We start from the raw sequence: 27,805 nt of genomic DNA on the forward strand, positions 1-27,805 counted from the left end.
TTTGAACTCAGATCTTCTTGACTCCAAGTCCAGTACTCTATCTTCTAACCACCTAGCTGCCCCTTATTAAGCACATACTGTGTGCCAAATTTTGAAAAAGCAAAGATAAACAAGGGGGTTTCTTTTCTCTAGAACCTTATAGTCTTTTGGAAAAAAGAGTAAAGATATATAGGTATAGATATAGATAGATGTTTGTATATACATGTATAAATACACATATCTATGCAATATAATTATATACAAACTAAATATAAAACAAATACAAGAGAAGTAAGAAAGACATTAGTAGTTGAGGGCATCAGGAGAGACTGTTTGAAAGATGGTGGTACCTCTCAAGCATCTATTTTTGTATGGCTTAACTTGTCAGGAAGCTCTTTCTAACGTTAAACCTAAAATTGTCTTTTTTGCAGCTTTTACACATTTCTCCTACTTCTGCCCTCTAAGTCCCCTAAAAATGTCTAATCCCTCTTTTTCCATGGCAACCATTCAGATCCTGGCAAATTATTATCTTTTCTTCCCCCCTTTCAACTAATTTCTATATGATGCAAACTCAAGGCTCTACACTATCCGGTTGCCCTTTTCTATATAGAGTCATGGTCGCAGATCAAAGCATGTAGTCATCAGGGTATAAAGTAGCTAGGTATCAGTGGAAAGAGTGGTAGACCTAGAATCAGGAAGCCTAAAATCTGGCTTCAGAAACTTACTTGCTATATGACCCTTGGCAACTTATTAAAGTCTTCTTCTATTTTTCTCATTTGTAAAATGAAGAGGATAAAAGCATTTACCTTTTAAAGTTGTTGGGATAAAAGGAGATATTTATTAAGTGCTTTGCAAACCGTAAAGTGCTGTATAAATGCCAACTATTATTTTAACAAAAATTTTGAAGAATAAAGTATAAAAGAAAACATGAGAATTGTCAATGTTGCTTCATATCATTTAAATCCAATATGTGAGATCATAATAATACTAATAAGTCACTCTAAGATGTTATTTTAGACTCAGAATAACTTCATTTTCTCTATGGAGAGCCAATTATCAATTTGCCATCCTTCACTGGGGAGCAAAACAATCCATTCAGCATACAACTTGGCATAGTTGAATGAAAAAAATCTATGGTCTTCTGGGCCATTCTCTAAGTAGGAATCTATATGAAAACTGAAGAGAATAGCAACTTACTGTTTGAATGGGAAAGATGCTTTAGACAAAAAAAAGGCCAGGAAGGAATCTGATCCATTTAAAAGTTAAAAAAAAAAAAAGGGGGGGGGGAAGAATAATAAAGGTTTCAAGGAGAAAAAGGGTTGTATAGTTTACTGAACTTTCATAATACTTTTTAAAATCTCCCTAGTTCTACAATGACATTTTACCTTATAATATATATTATATGTCATATACTATCTGTCTCTCTATATTTGCTATATATATATATATGTATATAAACAGACATATAATGTGATGTTGTTGTGTGTCAATGTGCTATATTTTACTATATCATCACATACATATGTCATATATTATAGTGCCATGTAATATATGATCATATACATATAATATAATGTCATACACTAGAGTATCATGTATTATAAGACCTAAGTATATGTATATGTAGGTGTATGTTACACATGTACATATGTATGAATGTACATATATGCATTATGCATACATATGATATATAACTTATTATATTACTTTCTAGATTATATGCTGTGAGGGTATGGAAGAATCATTTATGCTTCTAAAATTTGGTTTTAATATCTATACTGTTTTTCTGTCAGGATTCACCTACAAGCAGCCTTGCAAGAATTATACTTTGCTGTATCCAGAGGCTTGAGAGCTTAATGAAGCTTCTCCAAGTGCCTCTCGAAGAATATGGTTGAATGCTTTCAGAAGTCAAATAGAAAATGCTAAAATTCCCATATGTGACCACAAGTTTATTGGCTTTTCATCTGATTCTCTGCCTTCTCTCACAAAATCACACTCTATCCATGTCATCATCTTCCAATCTCTTGACCCCTCAATTCTCTCTCTGATCATCTTCCCAACACTATCCTCTCTTCTCTTCTCCCATTTTAACCCCTCAGTCAACCAATTCAACTCTACACTGTCCTCTTATCTTGAATCTCTAGCTCCTGATAATATCATCAATCATGTCAAGCCAGAACTCAGCCTTGGATCACTCCTAAACACTTGCTGCTGAACAAAGATAGAAAAAAAGCACACAACCTTCCTGATGGATCCACTACATATTTTTATTATATAAACTCAAGGAGGCCCTTACCACTGCTAAACAATTCTACTATACCTCCCTTATTAATTTACTCTCCCCCCTTCACAGCAGTTCTTCCAAATCTTTTCATACCTCCTCAAACTTCTCTGCACACCTCCCACCTCCACTCTTAATTGAGAAACTTGTCTCTTATTTTACAGAAAAATTGAGGGCATTCTCTAATAACTCCCTCCTCTCCTCTCTTCCTTATCTATTACTCAGATGTCTTCAGCCACTTTTTTTGTCCCTGTCTCATAATGAAGTAGACTTACTTCCTACAAGGCTAACCCCTCTGCTTGTTGGAATAATTCCATTCCATGTCCTCTCCTTCAACAGGTTGATACTTCCATCAATCTCACTCTTTTACTTATTTTTATCTCTCCTTGTTTATTGACTCAGCACTGTAGGTGCTTTTGCTTTCTCTTGTTTCACTCTCTTCTTAAGCCTTTATAATCTAACTTACCATTCCACTATAACTCCTCTCTCCAAAGTGACTAATGATCTCTTAGTTGCCAAATCCAATGGCCTTTCCTCAATCCTCATTTTCCATGGTCTCTCTATAGCCTTTGATATTGTTAGCTACTCCTTGATACTCTCTTCCCTCTGGGTTTTTGAGACACCATGCATTCTCCTACATCTCTTACTACCTATCTGGCCACTCCTTCTCTGTCTGTTTTCCAGGATCTTCAAGCAGATCACATCTTTAATCTTAGGTATCCTTCATGGTTCTGTCCTAAGTATTCTTCTTTTCTCCCTTTATACTATTTTTGACTTGATGATCTTTAGAGTTCCTATGGATTTAATTACTAACTTTATGTTGATAATTTTTAAATCTAATTATTCTGTGCCAATTCACCTACTGATCTTCAATCTTGAATCTCTAACTACCTTTCAGACTTCTAAAACTGGAGATCCAAGAAACATCTTACATATGATAAATTGAGATTATCTTTTCCCCTAAACTTTTCACTCATTTTTCCCCTCCATTACCTTCCCTACTTCTATAGAAGATAATGCCATCCTCCCAGTTCCTCAGGACCACAACCTAGAAGTCAGCCTGTATTCCTCACTAATTCTTACCTTTCTAACATCTCTCCATTAAGCCTCCTTCTCTCCTCTCATACTACCATCACTTAGTATAGGCCCTTATCACTTCATGCCTTGATTTTTGCAACAGCTACTACTGTGTCTTCCTGTCTCAAGTCTCTCACCACTCCAATACATCTCCATTCAGCTATTAAAATGATTTTCCCAAAGCACATAACCAATCATGCACTACCCTCTCCTCCATTTAACAAACTCCAGTTACTTTCTATTAACTCTAAAATCAAATATAGAATGTTCTGTTTGATATTCAAAATCTTTCATAACTTAGTTCCTTCCTACCTTTTCAGTCTTCTTACATCTTACTCCCATCTTTTGACTTCAGGCATTTTCTCTGGCTGTCACTCATATCCATTCCAACTACGGATCCCCTTGACATCTTTTAAGTCCTAACCAAAATCATACTTTTTATAAGAAGCCTTCTCCAAACCATTTTAATTTCAATGCTTTCAATCTGTTAATTATTTCCTATTTATGCTGTCTATAGCTTCCTTTGTATAAATATTTGTTTGCAAGTTGTCTTCCCAATATATTGTAAGCCCCTTTTCTACAAAGCACATAATGGGCCTTAACAAATGTTCAGTTGATTGATTGATGACCTCTAAAATCCTTTCCACCTAAATCTATAATTTTGTAATTCTATGTCACAGAATATGAATCTATGAATCTTCAAAGCATTATCATATTTGCTTTAGCATTTTATATTAGCTTAAATATTTAAGTTTCATTTTAGAAAAAGTCATTGTGGACAAAAAATTGAATTAATATTAAAAAAAAAAATCTAAGTGCCACATTACCTCCATCTGGCCCTGCAATTCATTTATTCTTTTTTTTTGCAGTATTCTAAATTTGTCCTCAAGAGAGAATTGATTAATTTTTTAGGGACGGCTTCACATGAAAGAACCACAAAATTAAAATGAAAGCTAATTTAACTTACTTTATCAGCAAATTGCTAAACTAACTCAAAAAAACAACTGTATAATTAAATTTTATACTACAAAGAGCAATAGGTTTTTCAAAAAATCTTTGTAACAATATTCTGCCTGAATTTCACTGGATTTGATAATAATGAGATATGACATAAAAAAGAAGTGTTAAATATCTACTAGAAGCAAGCGGCTATTGCCATTAATTACATAAGGAAGTTGAGAAAAAGGTATGATGGTCCAATTGGAAGGGATACAATGAGTGTACACCAATCTGTGGTTGGTTATTGCTGCTGTTGTTGCTGCCATTATTTAGTTAGTCTTAACAGAATGTAAGTTCCTTGTGAGCAGAAATCATTTTGTTTTAGGCACCTATTAGTTGCTGGTTAGTAGATCAGCATGGTAAAATAGAAATAGAAAACGTGTATCTAATTACTAGCTCTGACATTAACCTGCCTGACTTTGGAGAAGTCATTAACTTCCCTGGCTATCCGTTTCCTTATTGTAAAATGAAAGGATTCTACTAGATAACTTAAGGTCCCATTCTTTTTCAGGGTGCATGTTACTAAATATTTACAAGCACACCCCCGTTTAAAGCCAAAATGAAAGAAGAAGGAAGTGAGAATATAAAATGACTACAAAGGGACACCTAAAAAATTGAAAAATAGAAATTTATATGAATCCTAAGAGGAATGGAAAAAAGGTAATGGGAAGATAATGAGATGATATAGCAAATAGCCCCTATTAAGTCAAAGTAATATATTAAAATACTTTTCCAACTACGTGGATGCCCATCAATTGGAGATTGGCTGATGAATATTATGGAATATTATTGTTCTGTAAGAAATGACCAACAGGATGATTTCAGAAAGGCCTGGAAAGACTTACATGAACTGATGCTGAGTGAAATGAGCAGAACCAGAAGATCATTATATACTTCAACAACAATACTGTATGATGATCAATTCTGATGGACATGGCCCTCTCCAACAATGAGATGAACCAAATCAGTTCCAATAGAGCAGTAATGAACTGAACCAGCTACACCCAGAAAAAGAACTCTGGGAGATGACTATGAACCACTACATAGAATTTCCAATCCCTCTAATTTTGGCCGCCTGCATTTTGGAGTTCCTTCACTGGCTAATTATACACTATTTCAAAGTCCAATTCTTTTCATTCAGCAAAACAACTGTTTGGTCATGTATATATATATATATATATATATATATATATATATTGTATTTAATTTATACTCTAACATATTTAACATGTATTGGTCGACCTGCCATGGGGGGGGAGGGGGGAAGGAGGGGAAAAATTGGAACAAATGGTTTGGCAATTGTCAATGTTGTAAAATTACCCATGCAAATATCTGGTAGATAAAAACTATTAATTAAAAAAAATACTTTTTCACGAAGAATCTAGCTTAAGTATAAAACTGGTTGACGAGATAGAGTGAGGAGATAACTAAGCAATATAACTGCTGCTGTACAGTCTCAAAGTGCCTTAAAGTACAGTTGATTTCTGTGCAGATATCTTTACTTAACCATATTTATATAAGCACAATACTAAATATTTAAACAAATATAAACAAGCTTCTAAAGCAGGATCAGCTATTCTGTGTTACATCTCTTTAACAACAATATTTTAACAGTGATATTCTACAACCACAATTCATGGAATGACACCCTCCCAGAATAATTAAAATCATGAGTCACCCAAAGGAGCAGTGGAAATACATGTAATGGGTTAAAGTCATCTATATATTACCAACAATGATTTGTACATGTAAGACAAGATGAAAGACATCATCAAAGATAGGAGGTCTCATGGAATAGACAAAAAAGAGCTGAACCTCTAGTCTCAGAATCCCAGTTTAGATCCCAGCTCTACCATTTGCTGTGTGGGTGATCTTGGGAAAAAAATACTTAACCTAACTGGGCCTCAATTTTCTCTCATATATAAAGTTAGATTATTGGTCTACATTATTTCTGAGGTCCCTCCAAGATTGAGCTTTATGATCTTATGACTAGGAATTTAGTGGATATATATGAATGACACATGAATGTCAAGAAAAGGAGGTAGTACAGTCATGAGACAGAACAACAAGAACAAATGGATATCTTGAAAAATAGCTACTTGGTTATTAGTACAATATTTTTTAAAAATTTCTAGTGCACTGAGAAATTCTCTTTGAAGAATATTGGCATTAACAGTAATGAAAGATCAACTATGTTTAACTTGTCACCACAATGCAATTTCATCTACTTGTTATAAAAATAGAAATAGAATAAAGATAGTTTTGTTTGTTTATTTTTAAGGAAAAACTAAGGAGGAAATTACTAATGCTAAAACTAGAAATTAAAACTAATTTCCTAGCAAACAAACTTTTTGTTCCTGATCACTTTTTAAACATAATGTCTCCAAAATACATTTGAAAATCATCAATAGCTATGGGAACTTTTTTAGAAGGCATGCCATAAGGTAAAGGGCACTAGATATAGACCTGGGTTTAAATCTCACCTCTGACACCTTAGACAAGTTACTTAAGTTGTAGCCTATGGCACCTACTTGCCTCTCTTTCACTTTCCTCATCTATAAAAAGGAGGGTGATGAACCTAATGACCTTTAATGTCCCTTTCAGCTCTAAATGTTTAAGTTTATGTTGCTGCTGTAAAGCCATTTTAATCATGTCCAAGTTTTCATGACCCCATGCATGACTTTTTCTTGGCAAAAATACTAGAATGACTTGTTATTTTCTTCTTGAGTTTCTTTCACAGATGAGGAAACTGAGGCAAAAAAGGTCAAATGACTTTCCCAGTCACACATTTAGTAAATGTCTGTGTCCAGATTTGAAATAAAAAAAAAAAAAATGATTCTTCCCAACTCTAGGTCTGCCACTCTATTCACTGTACCACCTAGCTGACTGATTTTATAATCTAATGGATTACACTGGAATAAAGTCAAAGCTTCCCTTCCTTTCTCTATAAAATAAGGAACTTGGATTACGTCATCTTCAAAATTTCTAAAAATAGGACAGCTAGGTAGTGTAGTAGATAGAGCATCAGCCCTGAAGTCAGGAGGACCTAAGTTCAAATCTGGTCTCAGGCACTTAATACTTCCTAGCTGTGTGACTCTAGACAAGGCACTTAATTTGCGTCAGCACAAATAAATAAATAAATAAACAAATAAATGAATGAATGAATTTTAAAAAATAAATAAATGGACAGAAAAATTAATTAAGTGATTGATTGATTAATTGCTTAATTAATGAATAGGTAAATGAATAAATAAGTAAATAAATAAAATCTTCACAATTCCCTAAGGACATATTCCTTTGAACTGAACTGGTAACTTCATGTATTTCAAATATATAGGTGGCCATGAAAAAAAGCGTCATTTACTTCTCAATTTAGAGTGTGACATAAATGAGGTTTGCATCCCAACTTTGTAACTTACTATATGTGTGATCTTGAATAAGGGAGGATAGAAGGAAACAATTATTTAAAAAGGACCCACTATTTATCAGGCATTATATGATGTGTTTTACAAATATTATCTCATATGATCCTCACGAAAACCGTGTCAGGTAGGTACTCTTGATATTCCTATTTTACAGTTGAGAAAACTGAAGTAGAGAGAGCTTAAAGGATGGTCTAGGTCACAGACCTAGTAAATGTGTAAGTCCAGAGTTAAATTCATGAGTTCCTGACTCCAGGCCCAGAACTTTATTAGCTACACTACATAGCTACTTCTCTTTCAATTTCCTCATCTGTAAAAGGATGATGTTCTATCTGATGACAATTAATGTCCTTGTCAGTTCTAAATCTATAAGTTTAAAAACCTGATCCTATAATCTAATAGATTAGAATAAAATCACAATCTTCACCATACAAAAGTGGAAAACTGAAATAAGATAGAAAACCATCTAGATAACTCAACCCAAAAAAAAACTTTTTTCCTGAAATAACAATACATGGAATTTTTTGCTTAGATATTTTAATAATAACCTTAATTATTTATTGCATTTTGCTATTATAAACCTGGCCATGATTAAATATTCTAAACACAAATCATTTCAATAACAAGGCAATTCTGCTTAACCCAAGTGATTTCCATACCTTGTTTGAGCGCAATGACACTCGCCCTCCACAGCGTGCACAGAATTTTGTTTGGCAATATGAACAGTTATGGCCACATCCATCAGCAAACTTTGTTTTGTGGCAGATGCCACAAGTGGGAGCATCACCCTTCTGCTCCTGCTGCTGCTGGGATTCTTCCCCCATCTTCTTGACCTGCTCCTTATACATTTCAAACTGCTGGTGCAACTTTCTGTTAGGAAAACATAATAAAAAAAAAATCAGTTCCCAATAGAAAAAATAAATAGTTCAATTCTCAAAAAAAAAAAAATTATCATTCTAAGATCATGTAACATTTATAAGAAGAAATTTTTGAAAATGTTTAAAATAATAAATACATAATATTTAGCAGAATACAGAAAACAAAATAATGCAATTTGATCATTATAAGAGAAATGTCTCTTTGGGACATTCAGTCATGCCAGTGCTACAGAAAGTGGATCTCTTCATGAATATTAGCTCAAATCTAAATTTATCATGTAGATATAAACATAGAAAGTCAACCAGACATCTAGTTGACATAAGTCATGCTGAACTAGATTTGCTTGAGTTCAATTCTAAAATCATCTCTTATTATGTGTAAAATATCCAGATACTATTGTGTCTTCAAGTGCTATCTTAAAATGATCCAAGTAAGACTAGCTTATGAAAGGAAACATGTCATAGTTAGAACCCTGGGTTTGGAGTTAAAAGGCCTATATTCAAATCCTTCTTTGAGAGTTTGGTAGTTGTATAATCATGGTCAATTTATTTAATCTATCAAAGTCTTTGTTTATTCATCTATAAAATGGGAAGTATTTGTTTCAAAGGACTGTCAAAAGAACTAGATAAGACAATATAGAGGAAGGGTTTCAAAACTTTAAGTGGTTGATGATGATGATGATGATGATGATGATGATGATGATGACGACAACTATGATGACCTTTATTTTTTAATAGCTTTTTATTTCCAAGATATATGCATGGGTAATTTTTCATCAACAGTTGCAAAACCTTTTGTTCCAACTTTTCCCCTCTTTCCCCTCCCCCCTCCCCCAGATGGCAGGTTGACTAATACATGTTAAATATGTTAAAGTATAAATTAAATTTTATATATATATATACATATATATATATATATGAAACATGTCCATACATTTATTTATAGCATTTTATTTTTGACAGTGTACTTTCCATTCATTTTCTCATTTAATCTTCATGGCTATACCATAAGATAGCTACTACAAGTATTATTGAATTAATTTTTAAAATAAGGATGAGGCTCAGAGATGTCATAAATCCAGAACCAAAAGATACCTCTAATACAGATACTTCATTTTTCAGGTTAGAAAACTGAAGTTTAGGGAAGTAAAGTGACTTAACTAAGGTCACCTGTGTATCAAGCTTCAAAGATGACTATAGAAACAGAGGTCTTTCTCACTATACTACTGTACCTTACTCCTGTCACAAAAAAGTTGTACTAAATGCCAGAAATGAGATTTGAGTTCAGTTTTTTCCCTGATTGCAAGTCCAGAACCCTTTCATGATATTTCTATTTCTACTTTGGAGCAATTAAAAGTGAAGCTCATTCAGCAAAATAAATATAAGACTAAGACTCTCAAGCTTAATTCTAAAAGCTCAGTGACATTCACAGCATAGGGGACCACCTTCATTATACTTTTCAGTATTTTTTTAAAAATTATTTACAAGTAAAAGTGGCTTTATGTTTTTACTAAGGGAATAAGTAGTGGACTGACCATCTTTTGGCTTTTAAAATAAAACTGGGACCCATGAGTCTCAAATAGCTGAGACAAACTCTCAGTTGGGGTGTCTGCAATATTCAGTCATCATGAGGGACACCGGATGATTGGCTTCACTAATTGGTTAAATCTGTTCATGAGTCTGGACAACAGTTGGCAGACAAAATAGTGCGAAATATTAGAAGTGGAACCAGAAAAGCTGTACCAAAAAAAAAAAAAAAAAAAAAGTAGAGCCAAGTTTTAAAGACATAGATAATTAACTACTCTCATACCCCATCTCCACCCAAAAACAAGTGTTTTTGAAGTTTCAGTCAAGTACTAAACAAAACTTTAAATTTACAATACATCTTTTCTGAAATATTCAAAATGTTGTTTTTTTTTTAACTGACTTCAAAGCATTTTTCTAAAATCAGTGACTATTAGGGGGGAAAAATACTAAAGAGGTCCTGATAACTATTCCCCAACTTCTTTCACTTGTAATAACTGTCTCTTCTTGGTGCCTCCACCCATTCTTCTCTAATTTACTTTTCAATCCTTTTCAGTCTGGCTTTTGACCTCATCATTCACCTGAAAGTGCTTTCTCCAAAGTTCACAATGAGCTCTTGAAAGTAAAATATTATGACCCATTTTTGTTCCTCATACTTTTCAATCACTCATGCAGTGGTCCTCAAACTTTTTAAATAGGGGGCCAGTTCACTGTCCCTCAGACTGTTGGAGGGCCGGACTATAGTAAAAAAAAAAAAAAAAAACCTCTGTCTCCGCCCCTCAGCCCATTCATTTGCTATAATCTGGCAGGCCATATAAATGTCCTCAGTGGGCAGCATCTGGCCTGCAGGCCACAGTTTGAGAATCCCTGCTCTAGAGCATCTGATAATGTTGATCACTCACTCTCCTTCCTAAAATATTCCCTTTTTTTTTTGGGGGGGGGGGGAATTCTGAACAGTGCTCACTCCTCCTCCCCTTACATATATGACTACTCTTTCTTAGTCTCCATTGATTCAATTGTCATCCATTTCTTTCTTTGTCTTGGGAATTGCTCCCCAAGGCTCTGTCCTGGGCCCTCAGCTATTCTTTCTCTATATTCTCTTTCTCGGTGATTTCATCAGCTCCTACATGTTCAATTATTATCTCTATAAAGATAAAACTCATATGTCTTTATATCTAGCCCTAATCTCTTTCCTGAATTTCAAGTCCACATCAATAGATTCTGATTGGACATTTCAATCTGGATGTTTTGTAGATGTCTCAAACTTAACATGTTCAAAACAGAAATTATCTTTTGTCCAAAACCCACCCCTCTGAATTTCCCTATTTCCATTGGGGCTGATGTTTAGTGTATCAGGCTCACAATCTCAGAGTGATCCTTGACTTTTTTTCCTCCTTCACCCACTATTCAAACAGTGCAAAATTTCATCAATTCTACCTCTACATCTCTCACAAATGTCCTCTTCTCTCTACTTATATGGTTACCATCCTGATTTAGTCTTTCATCACCTGTCAACTCTACTAATACAATAGCTTCCTAATTGGTCTCCCTGCTTTCTAATAATTCAAAGCATCCAAATTAAGATGGTCACTCAAAGAAGGTAACAGGTCCCCCATTATTAGAGATCTTGAAATAAAGGATGTATGATAATTTGTCAAATATGCTATAGTAAATTCCTTTATATGGAAAAAGTTTAGTCTATCTGGTCAATGACGTCCCTTTAACTCTGAAATTCTGTGATTTTGAGATTCATTTCTCCATATCATATTTAAATTATAAGGAATCCAGGAAATTTTCTTGACCTTGACTCTAACCACAAATAGCTCATTGTTTTTCCGTGTCCATTCTCCTACTGTGCTTGGATATAGCTGTGAGAGGTACACAGATGGTATCAAGGCAGGGGTTGACAACCTATGGCCTCTGTACACAAAGAAGTCATGCCATCCAACTTTCAGGGTTTAAAAATGGTTACAGAAGCAAAACCAAAGGTGGAAGAAATAGACTAGAAGAATAGGTGGTCATGACAAACGTGAACAGCAGATTTAGCTTATAAAGTAATAAGTGTAAATATATAAGAGGCTAGAGAGTAGAATTTCAATTCTACTTCAGTTCTTCTCAATTCAACTTCATATCTTACAGGTGGCATTTTCCTAATATAACAACAAACACTTGTATGTCTAATCCTGGTCTACTTTCTCAATAGCCTTGCCTACTGCCTTGTTTTTAGACCATAGATACCATCCTAAAGGTTTAAATCATTTTTCCCCCACCACTGGCACTTATATCCAGAGTACCAGCTCTTCTGTTTAGTGATTGCCTCATCTGATTCACTACCAAATCAATTCTACCATTGTTCTTAAAAGGAGTATGTTAATCATTTTCCTAATAGCTCCATTTATGGGTATTTATTTTCATTTTAAAATACCCTTACTTGGGCATCATTCCACTATGTATGTTGTACTTTCCCCCTCATAATGTAAATTCCTAAAGAGCAGAGACTGTTTTTGCTTTTGAATCTGTGACTGTCCCTACTTTTCCCTGACCAGTACATTAGACAGTGCTTAGCATATAGGAAGCACTGAATAAGTGCTTTTTCCATACATCAATTCACTCTTTTTAGTGTATAGAGGTTAGGTATCACTACCATCCTCTCCTACATACAATTTGTGAAAAAAAAGTTTGCTCTTGAAAGCCCGTGTCCTCTACCATTCCACCTTTTGAGTGTTGGCTAATAAATTTTCTCTCTTTTCCCATATCTTACTCTTATCTGGGATAGGATAATATTGGAAAGATGCCATTATTGGAAAATAATTGGTGATTTGCCAAAAACTTTCACTGAAGAGTAGAGGTAGGTATTTTACCATAAGTTGTTTGAAAAAGGCCATGGGAATTTCAAGAGGGTAGGATTTGTGTTTCTCTAAATGTATTTCAATCCACGTACAGTAGAGTATTTTAATAAATTTGTGGAATAGAACTGATCTGAACTGAACTGGATTAAATAATTTTTTAAAACTTAGTTCATAATATTAGCTATTAGGATTACTAGGTGAGAACTCAGGTTGTCTGGACAGTGACAAGGTGAGAATTCAGGTTGTCTGGACAATTACAAGGTGAGAACTCAGGTTGACTTGATAGTTCTCTGGCTCAGACCTTTGGCTTGGGCCTTTAAAGGGAGTTTACACCTTAGGAATTCTAAGAGGAGCAAGCTCATTGGTTGGAGTACTTCTTCCCAGAAGCCCTTGCATTATTCCACGCCCATTCTCTGGGAAGGATAAAAGAGGACAGCACTCCAGAAATGAAAGAAGACTCTGCACCTACATCAGGCTTGACGGGGCTCTCTACAGGAAGGGAAGTCACTTCTCTGAACAAGAGTTAACAGCAACTGCCTGGAGACAACGGTTCTCTCTACAGAAAGAAGAATCTGTCCGAGATATTTGAGTTGACACAGAAGATCTCCTTCCAGAGAGCGATCAACAGCTTCTGGAGACGACAGCTCATTACAATTAGCTATGCTATTCATTTATCCAATGTTAGATGAAAGGGAAGAAAATGCCAAGGACAAAATGTTCTGATAAAACAGTATGAATCTAGTACCCTTCTTGTACCAAGTACAGGAGAATTCAGATGCTTTCGGAAGTAGTGCAGGAATAACATAGATGAAAATAATGCTGAGCAAAATCATGATAATGTATAAAAATAAGCATTATAATAATTGGTTCATATCTTATTTGTATCATGTATCAGGAAAAAATTTTACTGCTTAAAAAGAAAATGACAGAAGCATATTAAAATGCCTCTCAGTCAAAACATTAATATGAAATTTCATACTTAGTTGATTCTTTATCTTTAACAGCTATTTTCAGGTGATACTTCAAAGATTTTGTTCCTTTTTTATATTAAGCCAGTATAACTAATTTCCTGTAGGAAATTAAACTCAGGAGGTCAATTTCCTCCACAAAATCTGTATGTACTCTCTAGATACAGAAATCTTTAGAATTAAAAATATCCTAATCCCACTCACAAAATGAAATAATCTTGATAATAATTCCCATACTTAGAAATAATAAAATTGAACTTCATATCTTATTCTAAATAATGAGAGTATTAAAAAATTTAGAAAGAATGATTTAGAGCTATGGAAAAATGAAAAAGATACATTATTATATAGATGTATTAAAATAGGAATATCTTTTCAAGATATTCTTATCTTTTTGAAAAATCACTTGAATAGGAAAAGCACTTGGAGTTACATAAGAAAAGTTACTAAATAATACTCTTGAATCAGTATAAGTCCATTACTGTCCATGTTCCCCAAGGAACCCAAAGATAATTGGGAATCCAAGATTTGTGAAATACTTCACAAATCATCTTATTTGAACCTTACAACACCCCTGTAAAAGTGAGCCTATTTAACAGCTTAGTAAACTAAAGCTGAGAAAAATCACTTGCAGAGGGCCATATAAATAGCCAGAATTCAAGTTCAGATTTTCCTAACTTCAAGACCAGTATCCTCTACCAAAATATTTGTAGATCTATTTTTTTTTGTGATGGAGAAAAACTGGAAACAAAGCAAGTATCTATAATCAGGGAACAACTAAAACATTGTAACATATTGTGATATATTACACACAGAGTTCAGTAAATGCAATAAAGGTAAGCTGGGGTGCAAACTCCAAGTTTATTAATAATGAAGCATATAGTTTAACAAAGTGCACCACACTGGCAGCATCAGTAAAGCCAGCAACTTCCACAGAAAGAGGGGACCTTCTTTTATAGCACACAACCAAAAAAAAAAAAGGGGGGGGGTCTTGATAGGCATGGAGAAAAGATAATAGTTTAGTATTTGAGCAGAACCACTATGTTTAGCTAAACTGAACAAGATTGGATGATTGGATGACATTCAGATAAAGCCTAATAAAACCCCTCTCTAACAATTAAAAAATGTTAACTATTTTGTGAGACCCATTTCTATCTTGTAGTTTTTTGTTAGAGATTCACAACTAGCAGACTTGTTGTCTCCTTGAAAGATTATGACACAAAAACAGGAAACAGACTTGAATTAGGTGAGTTCTAAAATTCCTGCAAATTTCTAAACTAATTTATATCTAGACAAGCTAAATAATATGAAGGCTTGAAATATATAGCTCCACACCTGTTTTTAAAAAGTGCCTTGTAAAAAGCTCCCACTTAATGGATTAGTTTAGTTGAATTTTAATTTTTTTAATATAGGATCATAAACAGCTGGAAGCAGCAATATTGTGATTAAAATTTAACAATCAGCTCTCCCCCCTCACAAAAAAGACATATATCCACTGCACACAAACTTAATATGCATTATAATATTTTCTCCATCACTTTCTTAAGTCTAGACAATAAAACAAAACAATAAATCAGGCCCTGATATGTAACATTTGTAGATTTCTAAAATATAAATACATACACACTAAAAATTTAACAATCAAATCTTGGTTCCAACTTGGTTCCAACATATTCTTGCCTAGAAAAGGACTTGAAAAGTCTTCCAATCCAACAATAACATTTTACAGATGAGATATCTGAGGTGTGTAGGGGTCACAGAATTTCTCCAAGATCATATAGACAATAAATAACAAAGTCACGATCTGAACTCATGGGCACAAAAATTAGACACTTTCCACTGTATCATTTAGAGAGAAAGAGGATTAATCTGATGCCTTTGGCTATCATATCTTTTCCTCTTTCCTAAACTTTTCTAATATGGCATATGAAAGGAACAGAAATCAAAAGTAAAAAGGAAAGACAGCAAGGAAAATCAATATTTAACCAACCCAAACTAATAAAAAGTAAATTCTTTCAGGTTACCCATAGATCTTAGGTATCTCTTGATTATAGCTCTATTAACTATATTAGACAAAATCACTGGATATCCTAAAAATTCATTTCCATCATGGCTTAGGTGACTGTAGGAGTTTCTTCTGATCCTGTGAGAAAAGCATGTCACATCATGCCTGTAAATTTGCTTTCATATAAAGCTTGTTGAACAAATTCAATCTTGAAAAGAATGAATTACAGATAAAAGGGTGTCATATTTTGAGAAATTATCAAAAATTCAAGATATGAACAGGCTTTTGTTACACACATGCACACACACAAAACACAAAGAATGTTCCTTTGAAAAAATAAAACAATATTAGAGAATGAAGTATTTTTCTACTACTACATAAGGTAACTACTATATTCTCTTCACCAAATTAAAAAACTAAAATAAAAGATGTGATCACTTTAATAACTGTATGTGTCACAGGATGGATGGATAACTGATAGCCATTTAATCTCAGACTGGCATAGTCACAAAAGAACAGGAGCTAAAGTGAAATGCAGCAGGCCAACTTGTACTACAAGTTGCCAACTAAGATCACATTACAGTAATTAATACAAATATGCCTCACTTCACAGAATATTGTGTTACTGTAAAAGTTCCATGCAAATTTCAATTTCATAAACACATTTCATTTTAAGTGTACTAGGGACTTCATCATTTCAGAGAAACTACAGTTAATATCTTAGTAAAATGAAAGATCATTTGTAATTTCTGAATTTGAATTTGGGCATTAATTATTTTTTAAAGAAACATAAATGTTGCTTTTGGCACATTTACTCCAAATGAAAATAAATCAAATTATTGTCCTTATTTGCTACTTTTTTAATTGAATTGGGCAAGAGATGATAAATTCATCGATTCCATATATTTCTATATTCACACTTTATTATTTGGCCAGAAATGGTAAGATTTTCTCATTAAAAATACAATAATAACTGTGACTTCATTGTTAAACATTCATTTTTGTTAAATAATAAATAATTTTTAAATTAGATGATTTTCATTTAAAAAACTAAATTTTTTTAAAAATCTGAATACTGATTTTGTTCACTTTTTTAAGAGTAATACAGATTGTTAAAAAACTTAGAGAAATTTCTGAAAAAAGTATCTACATGAATTATAAGTACAAAATATCTTAATTAGCAGTAAAAAATAGAGAAACACAGAAGAAATACACTTGTCATTGTTTATAAGTACTAAATGAGTGAAATGCAATTTTAAATATATATATATATTATCCTATGCCCATATAATTTTTTACTAATTACTTTAAACAATGTATGCTTTTTTGAAACTAATTCCAGGTAAATTTGTTGAGTTTTGGCTCACTTATTAAATTGTTTCTCGTTCATATTTTAAATTTACAAAATAAGAATAATATTTCTTCTATAAATACTACTAATAATACGCTAATATTAATAGTATGCTAATAATAGTATAATGAAGTAGGGCTTTTTTCTTAAATAGCTATTACTTCACTTTGTACATAACAAATTAGACACTTTATAAGTAGTAGATATATACTAAATATTTATTGAATTAAAAACAATTGAATAGGATTCCTGGTTACAATGGTCTGTGAAGGTCAAACCTACAGAGACAAAGTTAGATTGGCTAGGAACATCCAAACAAATAACTAAGTTTAATGAAAAGTAAATATCCTTCATAAATACCCTGGTGGTGGTAGTAGAGATGGTAATGATGATGATGGCGATGACAAGAATAATGATGATCACAGAAAGAACACATTTTATAATTCTTTAAGGTTGAAAATTGGTAAAACTGTTACACTCTATTTTATCTGTGAAGAATGGGTCTAATTACAAAATGAATTTTAGTTACTTAATAATACATATTTTTCACAGAACAACACACACACACACACACACACACACACACACACACACACACACACAAATCTCCATGGTGATTGGTTAAGAGATCAGGAAATAAGAGCTCTTTCAGGGAATAAATGTTTTCTGTTCAGTTTGGTTCATCCTTATCTACCCAAAGAGATTTAGGAACATGAAATCCAAACTATCCACTAGTACCTAATAGACATACCTTTTTTTAATACACAGGGTAATCAATAAATATTCTTCAAATAAATGATTACTTAAACATGTAACTTACTTGCTATGAGATACCTGATTTACTACCGTAGTAATTCAATACATTGTAATTTAGTGTTCTGAAAGATTTACAGTATTTCCCTGGGTACTCATTTGCTGAAAGTAATTTAGGCATCAAAGATATTGTAGTTCATTAATTATCTTGAATACAAAATTTTCATTACGATTAGGATCAGTCTTTATAGCCAAAACCAAGTAGAGAATTATACAATTGCTCAGTTAATTCAATTGTGAGCAATTTTATAGATAATCCTAACGTAAACAGTCTTCAACTCAGACATGGCTTCATATAGTAAGTCTTAACAGTACAGCTACACAAGGAACATGCAATATAATCTATGGAGACTCCTTTTGTACCTTGTTTATTATTAGGGGATAAAATAACACTGAAAGTAAATAGTCTAATTCTTGTTCAGTTCTGTCCAACTCTTCATAACCTCATTTGGGGTTTTCTTTTTTTTTTTTTATTTTATTTATTTATAATTTTTTTCACAGTATATATGCATGAGTAATTTTTTTATAATATTATCCCTTGTATTCATTTTTCCAAATTATCCCCTCCCTCCCTCTACTCCCTCCCCTTGATGACAGGCAATCCCATACATTTTACATATGTTACAATATAACCTAGATACAATATATGTGTGTAAATACCATTTTCTTGTTGCACATTAAGTATTAGATTCCGAAGGTATAAGTAACCTGGGTAGATAGACAGTAGTGCTAACAGTTTACATTCACTTCCCAGTGTTCCTTCTCTGGGTGTAGTTGTTTCTGTCCATCATTGATCAGCTGGAAGTGAGTTGGATCTTCTTTATGTTGAAGATATCCACTTCCATCAGAATACATCTTCATACAACATTGAAGTGTACAGCGATCTTCTGGTTCTATTCATTTCACTCAGCATCAGTTGATGTAGGTCTCTCCAAGCCTCTCTGTATTCCTCCTGCTGGTCATTTCTTACAGAGCAATAATATTCCATAACCTTCATAGACAATAATTTACCAACCATTCTCCAATTGATGGACATCCATTCATCTTCCAGTTTCTAGCCACTACGAAAAGAGCTGCCACAAACATTTTGGCACATACAGGTCCCTTTCCTCTCCTTAGTATTTCTTTGGGATATAAGCCATTTGGGGTTTTCTTGACAAAGAGAGTTGATTAGTTTACCATTTTCCTCTCCAGCTCATCTTGCTGAAAACTGAGGCAAACTGAGACTACATGTGTGACCCTGGATAAGTTACTAACAGTATTAGTAACTTATCCAGGATCACACATGTAGTAAATGTCTAAGGCCAAATTTGAACTCAGGTCTTTCTGATTTTAGGCCCAGAGCTCTATTCACTGTGCCATTGGAGCTGCTCCATAAAATTCAAAGTAGAAATTAAATTTTAAAGTTAAAAATAAGTAGCTAAAAACTCATTTCTAAATATTTTCACGCATTCATCTTTTCTTTAAAGTAATAGAAAATATTAGAAAACTCTCCAATAACTAACAATATTTTATTTATTTTTATTACATTTTGAATTCTTAGTTGTCTCCCCCTCAACCCCACAATAGAAAAGGCCAGCATTTAATGTAGATAGTATATATGAAATCATATAATATGTACTTCCATATGTCAATTCTTTTTTCTGGAAATAGCTAACATGTTTATATACTGTTATTAAACAACCTTATCAGAACAGACAGTCTAAGATAAACAATAGCATAAAGTCAGCTGTTAATTTTTCAATAATCTACATAAGGGCTAGAAATAACTCTTCATGAAACTCCATACTTGTAGACCAAATGGAAAATAGTGTTATAGGCAACAGGAAACAATATTACAACATTATAGACCATCTTTAGCAATTAAAGGCCAACACACATAGCTAGGTGGAAAACTCTTAAAATTTTACAAACACTATTTCTGATTATTCTCTGATTGATTTTAGTTGCAAATTGATTCACATAGCATCTCATAGCAAAAATAGTGTCACAATGAACAGAGTGCTCCACTTGGAGTATTCAAATAATGCATCATTCCTTTAGTAGCTTCATTTCTCTGAACCAATAACTTAATTCTCAGTTTTAGTTTTGTTGTTTGTTGTTTGTTTTGTTTTGTCTTTATTTGCATCTTCAGCACAATATCTGATGCATTGTAAGTGCTTAATAAATGTCATTTTACTGATTGACTAACCTATTTCCTCATCTACAAAATGGTAATAATAAAAGGACCAACCTCACAGGACTGTTGTCAGAATCTAAGAGAATGAATGCAAAGCACTCTGTGAATCTTCAAGTACTATATTTTATATTTATATGTACATATGGGTACACTATTAGAGTATACATAATATACTATATGTTATAATACATACATACTATGTGTACTTTATATAATATACTCAAAATAATAATGTATTACATATGATATATATATTCAACTATTCTATTAGATATTGAGTGTGGTACAGAACAACTTTGTACATGAGTCTACATTCTCTTCTGGGTAACAGTTGGCAACAAATTGGGTAAATTGTGGTATATGAAGGTTATGGAATATTATTGCTCTGTAAGAAATTACCAGCAGGAGGAATACAGAGAGGCTTGGAGAGACTTGCATCAACTGATGCTGAGTGAAATGAGCAGAACCAGAAGATCACTATACACTTCAACAACAATACTGTATGAGGATGTATTCTGATGGAAGTGGAAATCTTCAACATAAAGAAGATCCAACTCACTTCCAGTTGATCAATGATGGACAGAAATAACTATACCCAGAGAAGGAACACTGGGAAGCGAATGTAAAATTTTAGCACTACTGTCTATCTACCCAGGTTACTTATACCTTCGGAAGCTAATAATTAATGTGCAACAAGAAAATGGTATTTACACACATATATTGTATCTAGGTTATATTGTAACACATGTAAAATGTATGGGATTACCTGTCATCAGGGGGAGGGAGTGGAGGGAGGGAGGGGATAATTTGGAAAAATGAATTAAAAAAAAAAAAACAGTTGGCAACAAATCACTAGCTCTTGTCTTTATGATTAAGCAGCTATTTAAATAAATACAGCAAGGGCAGAATCTAATACAGATTTGGAGAAAATTCCCTAAGTAAATAAATATAGAGGGAATCCTAACAGTAAAGTAGTAAAGGGATTAAGTTAGTCCCTGATGTTTCATGATTAAATTAGTACTAGGGACTACCATTGACACTGTTCTAAGCCCCAATGTTATAAATTCCATACATTATGTGTCTTATAGTGTCCTACTCATCAAAGGAGATAAATAAATAAATAGTAAAATTAGACTCAAGTAAAATTACAAAAAAGAAAGAAATTTACTTAGTGCATCTTATTATCAAACCACACTTGTAATGGTAAGAAAACATAGAACACCTTAGTTCAATTTCTGGCTAACTTTTTGCTAGTTGTATGTCGTTAGTCAAACTATTTAAACTGCCTGAGCTGTGGTTTCTTCATTTATAGAATAAGGGTAATAACTCCTACAGAGAGGCCTTGTGGCAAGATAGATGAAGAGCTAGCCTTGTGAATCAAGACTCTTAATCTTTCAGTGTCCTATGCTTCTCCATAAATCTCTAAGTTGCAGAAAAGGTACTGGGCTGTAAAAGCAAAAAAGACCCTCAATAGAAGTCCTCTTTATAGATGAAATGAAAAATCCAGTCAAAAATCAGAAAAATTACTATTATCTTTTGATAGGTTTGATGTGAGGATAATATTTATAAAAGTAAAAAGTAATGCAGAGCATCCCAAAATAATCTTTAATAGCATAAATGTCCTTAATATAAATATAATAATATTTTAATCCTCCCATCAAGTTTTGACTAAAACTCAACAAATAGAAGAAAGTTTAGATAATATGCAATCTGGATAGATAAAATATTCACTATTATTTGACACTATAAATGTATTAGAGAGGTACAAAACAGTCTGTTATGTGAGGATGGAGGGAGTAGGAGAAGAGTATTATTAAAAAAGAAAGATCAGATATGGCTTTCTGAGGAAAGCAGTTTTCAGAAAAAACTTAGAAGAATGCTGGTTGCCCCAAATTCCAAACTGTACAACCTGAGGCAAGCCCAAGCAAGACTAATACTCAATTTTTTTCATTCTTCTCTTGCTTCTATTTAAACATACATGTTTGATATTATATCCCTTTAAGATATTTTGAGATAACTGGTAAGCTTATTTGATAAAATAATTTGTGCTACAGTTTGGAGGGATGCAATGGCTTTAGGGATCTCTCATTCCAAGAAGAGATAAGGAGCCAGACTTTGGTTCTAATGATTAATCAACCCTGAGGTTTTCAAAACACAATGGCAGACAATTATTGATATTTGAGACTTCTACCTATTATCTCTCCTTCCCCCCCTCCTTTTCTTCCTCCCTCCCTTCCTTCTTCTCTTTTCTCTTATCTCTCTATCTCTTCTCTCTCCCCGCCTTCCCTCCCTTTCTCACTTGCCTTCTGCTCTCCCTCCTTCCATCTCCTCCCCCTTCTCTTTCTCTCCTTCCTTTCCCTTCTCCCCTATCTCTTTCTCTCTCCCTCTTTTTTCCTTCCCCCTTTCTCATTCTCCCTTCCTCCTTCACTCTCTTCCTTGCTCCTTCCCTCCCTCATTTCTTCTCTCTCTCCTCCTCCTCTTCTCTCTTTCTGTCCCTTTCTCTTCTCTCTTTCCATCCCTTTCTCTTCTCTCTTTCTCTTCCTCTCTCCTTCTCAACAAATGTCACCATTTACTTGCACAAATACATGCTCATTAGGGATTTCAAAGGGCTTTACATAGCTTATCTCATCTGATCCTCACAAGCACCCTACAAAGCAGGTGCTATATTTATCTTCATTTTACACATGAGAAACTCAAATTGAAGGAGGTCAAGTGATTCCCCAGAGACATACAGATAATAAGTATGTGAAGCAAGATTTGAACTTGTTTCACTAACTATAAGTGTAGCACTTGATCCACTATCACACTTAGATGCTATAATAATAATAACATATAAGTGCCTTAAAGTTTATAGAGAGCTTCACACATGTTATTTCATATTATCCTCATAACAACTTTGAGAAGTAGATATTACTATTATTTCCATTTAATGGATGAGAAAACTTAGGTGGACAATAATTTAGTGACTTGCTAAGAGTCACACAATTAAGTCTCTGTTTATTCATCTAACTATCCACTTATCTATCCAATTATTCACCTATCTCCTGTCTACCAATAGCTATACAGAAAGACTAGTGAATTCAAATCCAGACTTAGACACATACTAGCTGTGTGATGGTGGACAAGTCACTTAATTCTATTTGCTTCAGTTTCCTCAGTTATAAAATGGAAATAACAGCATTCATGATGCATTATTGTTGTAAAAATAAATAATATTTGTAAAGCAAAAGTACTATGCTTGGCAACATAGTAAGCACTATATAAATGTTTATTCCCTTCCCTCCTCTTTCTATTCTTTCTTTACCTAGCTAACTATATCAGTATAGAGGTATCACTATGGTCTACATAAAGCTAGAAAGAAATATTTCTAGAGAGACAAATAGAGAAGTAGATACAAACAGATGGAGAAATGAGAGTTTTTGATACACTGATAGATAGGTAGAGATAGACAGAGGAAGGACATAGAGATTGGGAAAGATAGAGAATCAGAGAGAGACAGAGAGAGAAAGACAGGAGAGAAAAAGGAAGAGATAACCCAAAGGTCCAGACAATAATACTGCTCTATACAAAAACACAAGAAGGCTTGTCAAGCATGCTAAAACTTCAAGAATATCAATACATGGCTCAGCATAAGGAGAAACTTCCTACCAATTATAACTCTCCAAAAGTGGAACCTGCAACCTTGAAAAGTAGTAGTAGCTCTATAAAATTACAAGGCCCATGATTTACAGCAAGAAGAGACAGAGATTAGACTAATTTCCTCATTTAACTAAGACACAGAGAAATAAAGTTACATGCCCTCTATCATACAGGCAGGAAGTGGTAGGACACCTGATTTGAATTTAGGCATTCAAACATCAAATCCTGCACTCTCATAATTATACCACCCAAAGTCTTTAAACAAAGTATAAACAACAATTTGGCATGATATAGAAGGTAGTTCTCTTTCCAGCTGTGGATTGTATCAGACAGCCTCTAAGATCCCTTCCAACTCTGAATTCTGGGATTCTTTGGCATTGGATTAGATGACATCCAAGGTCTCTTCCAGTTCTAAAGCATCCTTTGAAGTTCTGAAGTGTGTATTACTATCATTCAATAGCAGAACTACTCATTGTCTATTTCCTTGGATTAGAAGAATGACTCAGTTTTATTTTTCTCTTATTAGGTCACCTAATTGTGTTTTTTTATGGATAATAGAAGGGAACTGGAGAGATAGCTGTGGCAAATTAGACTAAGAATGAAAATTCCATCTAACAATAATTAGTTCCAAAAAAGGATGATTCTTTTCTTGTCTGATAATGCCATGTCTCTATTCCACCAGAGAAGTATCCTTAAAAAGAGAAATCACTGACTATTTAGAAGCTCTGTTGAAATGTCAATAAATCAACAAATATTTTTTATGTATTTACTATGTGCCAAGCACCATATTAAGTCCTGAAGATACAAAGAAAGGCAAAAACAATATCTCTACCTCAAGGTCTTCACATTCTGGACATGTGTGTATATCTGTTTATGTGTGTATGTCTATCTATATGTGTCCATATGAGCACACACTCCTACAAAAAAAAAAAAAAAAAAAACAAAAAAAAAAAAAACCTTTCTTCAATAAAAAGATACAACATTTAGTATTATGTTTTTTTTCTGTGATTAGAGATTTACATATTATACAGTATAATGTTTTGTGAATATAGATTTATATACCAAAATGCTTTTATTGTCATTTCTAAGAACTATGGTCCTTTTGCTTTGGTAATTTAGTCCAGAGCTTCTTAAATTGTGGGTCACAACCCCATATGAGATGATATTAACTGAATATGGAGATCATAAAATTATAATTTATTATTAGTGTTTTATTTGCATAGCAATTTTATATATTTATATATCGAGAGTCATGAAAAAATTTCTCAGGCAAAAAGGGGCAAAAAGTTTAAGAAGCCCTGCTTCAGTCCACAGAAGAGTCTTACAAAGAATTGATGAAAAAAATTAAATCTCTTAAAGTCTGCATGGATATGACATATTTGTACTCATATTTTACTTTAAATTAAAAGCTGAATTAGCATCGCAGAGCAAGTAATAACATGGATTTTAAGAAACAGTTAAACTTTCTCCCATAAACTTAAATATATCACTTTCCATGTCCATTCTTAAATTTAACCTTTTTTCCCCTAAAAAAATATGAGGCATGTTCTGGAATTCACTTTGCATATCCTTCAAAAAATCAATACTTATTGCTTTATGCTTTCATTAAGATAACAGCTACTTCCAAGATGCAAACATGCACGTAAAACACAGTATCAAGTTCCTGTTAAACACACTGGAACCAATGTTTTCAGCATATAACATTTTAATATTTATTGAAATCTGAAACATTTGTTGCCAAAATACCACTGTGTCCACCTTCTCAAAAGGATACTAAATGTTGCCCAGTTGTTAGATTAAATAGTTTTGATTTTGATGTGACTCTCGTTCAAAATAATAAATAACTGTAACTTCAGTAATTTACTCTGAAGACAGGATCCAAATAAATGTAAAACAAAATAATACATCAATTTATCTTAGCTCAGAAACTGAACACATCAGAATATTAGAATGAGTTCATTCTGCATCATTTAGAACATTAATGAGAGTTTAAATTATTAAGGAACCCATATCCTTTTTCTAATGTGATAGAGTTGTCTTAACCTAATAGTTTTCTTCTTTAATTAATAAGATAAGCAGGAATACTCTATGCTAAAATAAAACTAACCTAATTGTTTAATATTTGAATATTGTAATACTCATAAAAATAAGGCTCTCAAAGACAATATTTTATTTCTTTAATTAGTTTATATGCAATGGATGAAAAGACTCTTAAAAATATATCATCACTAACAGATAATCACTATTTTGGCAGCACTGGCTTCCTTCCTATTTAGACTGGAACATTAGGATGATAAAGCTGATTAATGATCATGCATTATAATTAGGAATTGCTTGGCTAAAGTTACAAACTTTTAAAGTAAACTAAAGTAAACTCAGTAAATGACTAATAATGATTGTTAACAATGCTGGTAAAAGATGGGTAAGTTAATATTTACTTTGTGTCTATCCAAGTGGCTCCCAAATTTCTGAATTCAAGTAATCCAATTATATCTACTTTAGAAACCATGTTGAGTATTTCAAATATTTGAAGTCTATAAGGAAAATGATCATTCATGTTTAACCACAGATGTAATATTTCATTAGCAATATTCTTCAATACTGGGACTCCTGAGCCATTAAGCCCTCCAAAAATTTACTTCAACCTACAGAATACACTGAATAACAGACTATACCACCATGTTAAGTCATGGATTTACTGGGAAAATGTAAAGGAAACAGATAAACATCAACTGCTTAGAAATGAGTAGGTACGTGAATACAATTAAATTGGAAATATCTTCATTAATGGAAAGATTATTTCAAAGAAAAATGGGCAATACTGATGCTGCTGCTTTCTGTTAGCAAATATTGCTTTTCTCCATCAAAGCTAATTTCAATCTAATTCAACAAACATTCATTAAATGTCTACTTTATAAAAAAAGCTGAGTATTAGGCTCTGGAGACACTATTATACTGTCATAAGAAATCTAATAAATTATAAGTTCTAATAAATATTTTTCCGGCTTTTTCTTGATCAGACAAGCTATCATTGTCCTAGCCACAATCCTTCCTCTCTGACACTACCTTCCTTCTGCCTGTCCCTTTTCTTGAGCTCTACTACATCTGAAACATTCTAGATCAGGAAACTTCAGGAGAGAAGCATCAAGCTTCCCTGTCAACTGGCACTTTCTCCTTTGAAGTAAGAAATGAATAAGATCTACCTGAATAGAAATCCACTTCTCCCTTTAAAATTCCTTCCCCTCTTTGGCTCCCATAAACTGAGTGATGAAATAAATTCCAGACTACTAATATCTTACATTATTTCCCTCCACCTGCTCTGTATTTCACCTATATGGGAGTACCTTCTGTTCCTATAACTGTCCCACCTTTTTACCTGTTCAAGATCTTGCATAATATGGCTTTACCCCATCTAACCAAGCTCATCATTCATTTCCAAACCTAAAGAACTCACTTTCATATTTGCCAGTTGCTACAGGTATGACCTCATGCAAGCCAGTTCTGGGAATTTAATATACACATCTCTGAAATGAAAGGTAGAATCAATAGTGCCATTGTGATCTCAGAAGTTCCTTGTAGCTCCAAATCTATAGTGCTATGATTGAAGTAGGCCAGTACATTTACTATGTCTCATATTCATTCCCATTTTCATATCTAGAATGGACTTCCCCCTCATTTAGATAAGGGATAGAATGAACTCTACAATTCACTTATCCAAATCTTATACACCTTTTAAGGTTCACATCAAGTTACATATCATAGAATTGCAAGGGGTTTCAGAGTCCAAATCCTTATGCCCTTAATCTCCATCTCTAAACAAGTTATCACTGAGCTTTTCCTT

The 27,805-nt window shown here is 33.2% G+C and overlaps 1 protein-coding gene across 40 annotated transcripts in view; it reads right to left on the minus strand.

The window, feature by feature from the left end:
- Nucleotides 1-27,805, minus strand: part of RIMS2 (regulating synaptic membrane exocytosis 2) — a 780,681-nt gene that overhangs the window by 610,570 nt on the left and 142,306 nt on the right. For all 40 annotated transcript variants that reach the window (XM_074267248.1, XM_074267268.1, XM_074267279.1 and 37 more), the window contains exon 2: nt 8,418-8,628. In XM_074267248.1, the coding sequence (XP_074123349.1) occupies nt 8,418-8,628 (211 nt within the window). The remainder of the gene's footprint in view (nt 1-8,417; nt 8,629-27,805) is intronic.

The sequence above is a fragment of the Sminthopsis crassicaudata genome, chromosome 1 (assembly GCF_048593235.1).
Source record: "Sminthopsis crassicaudata isolate SCR6 chromosome 1, ASM4859323v1, whole genome shotgun sequence".
Lineage (NCBI taxonomy): Eukaryota > Metazoa > Chordata > Mammalia > Dasyuromorphia > Dasyuridae > Sminthopsis > Sminthopsis crassicaudata.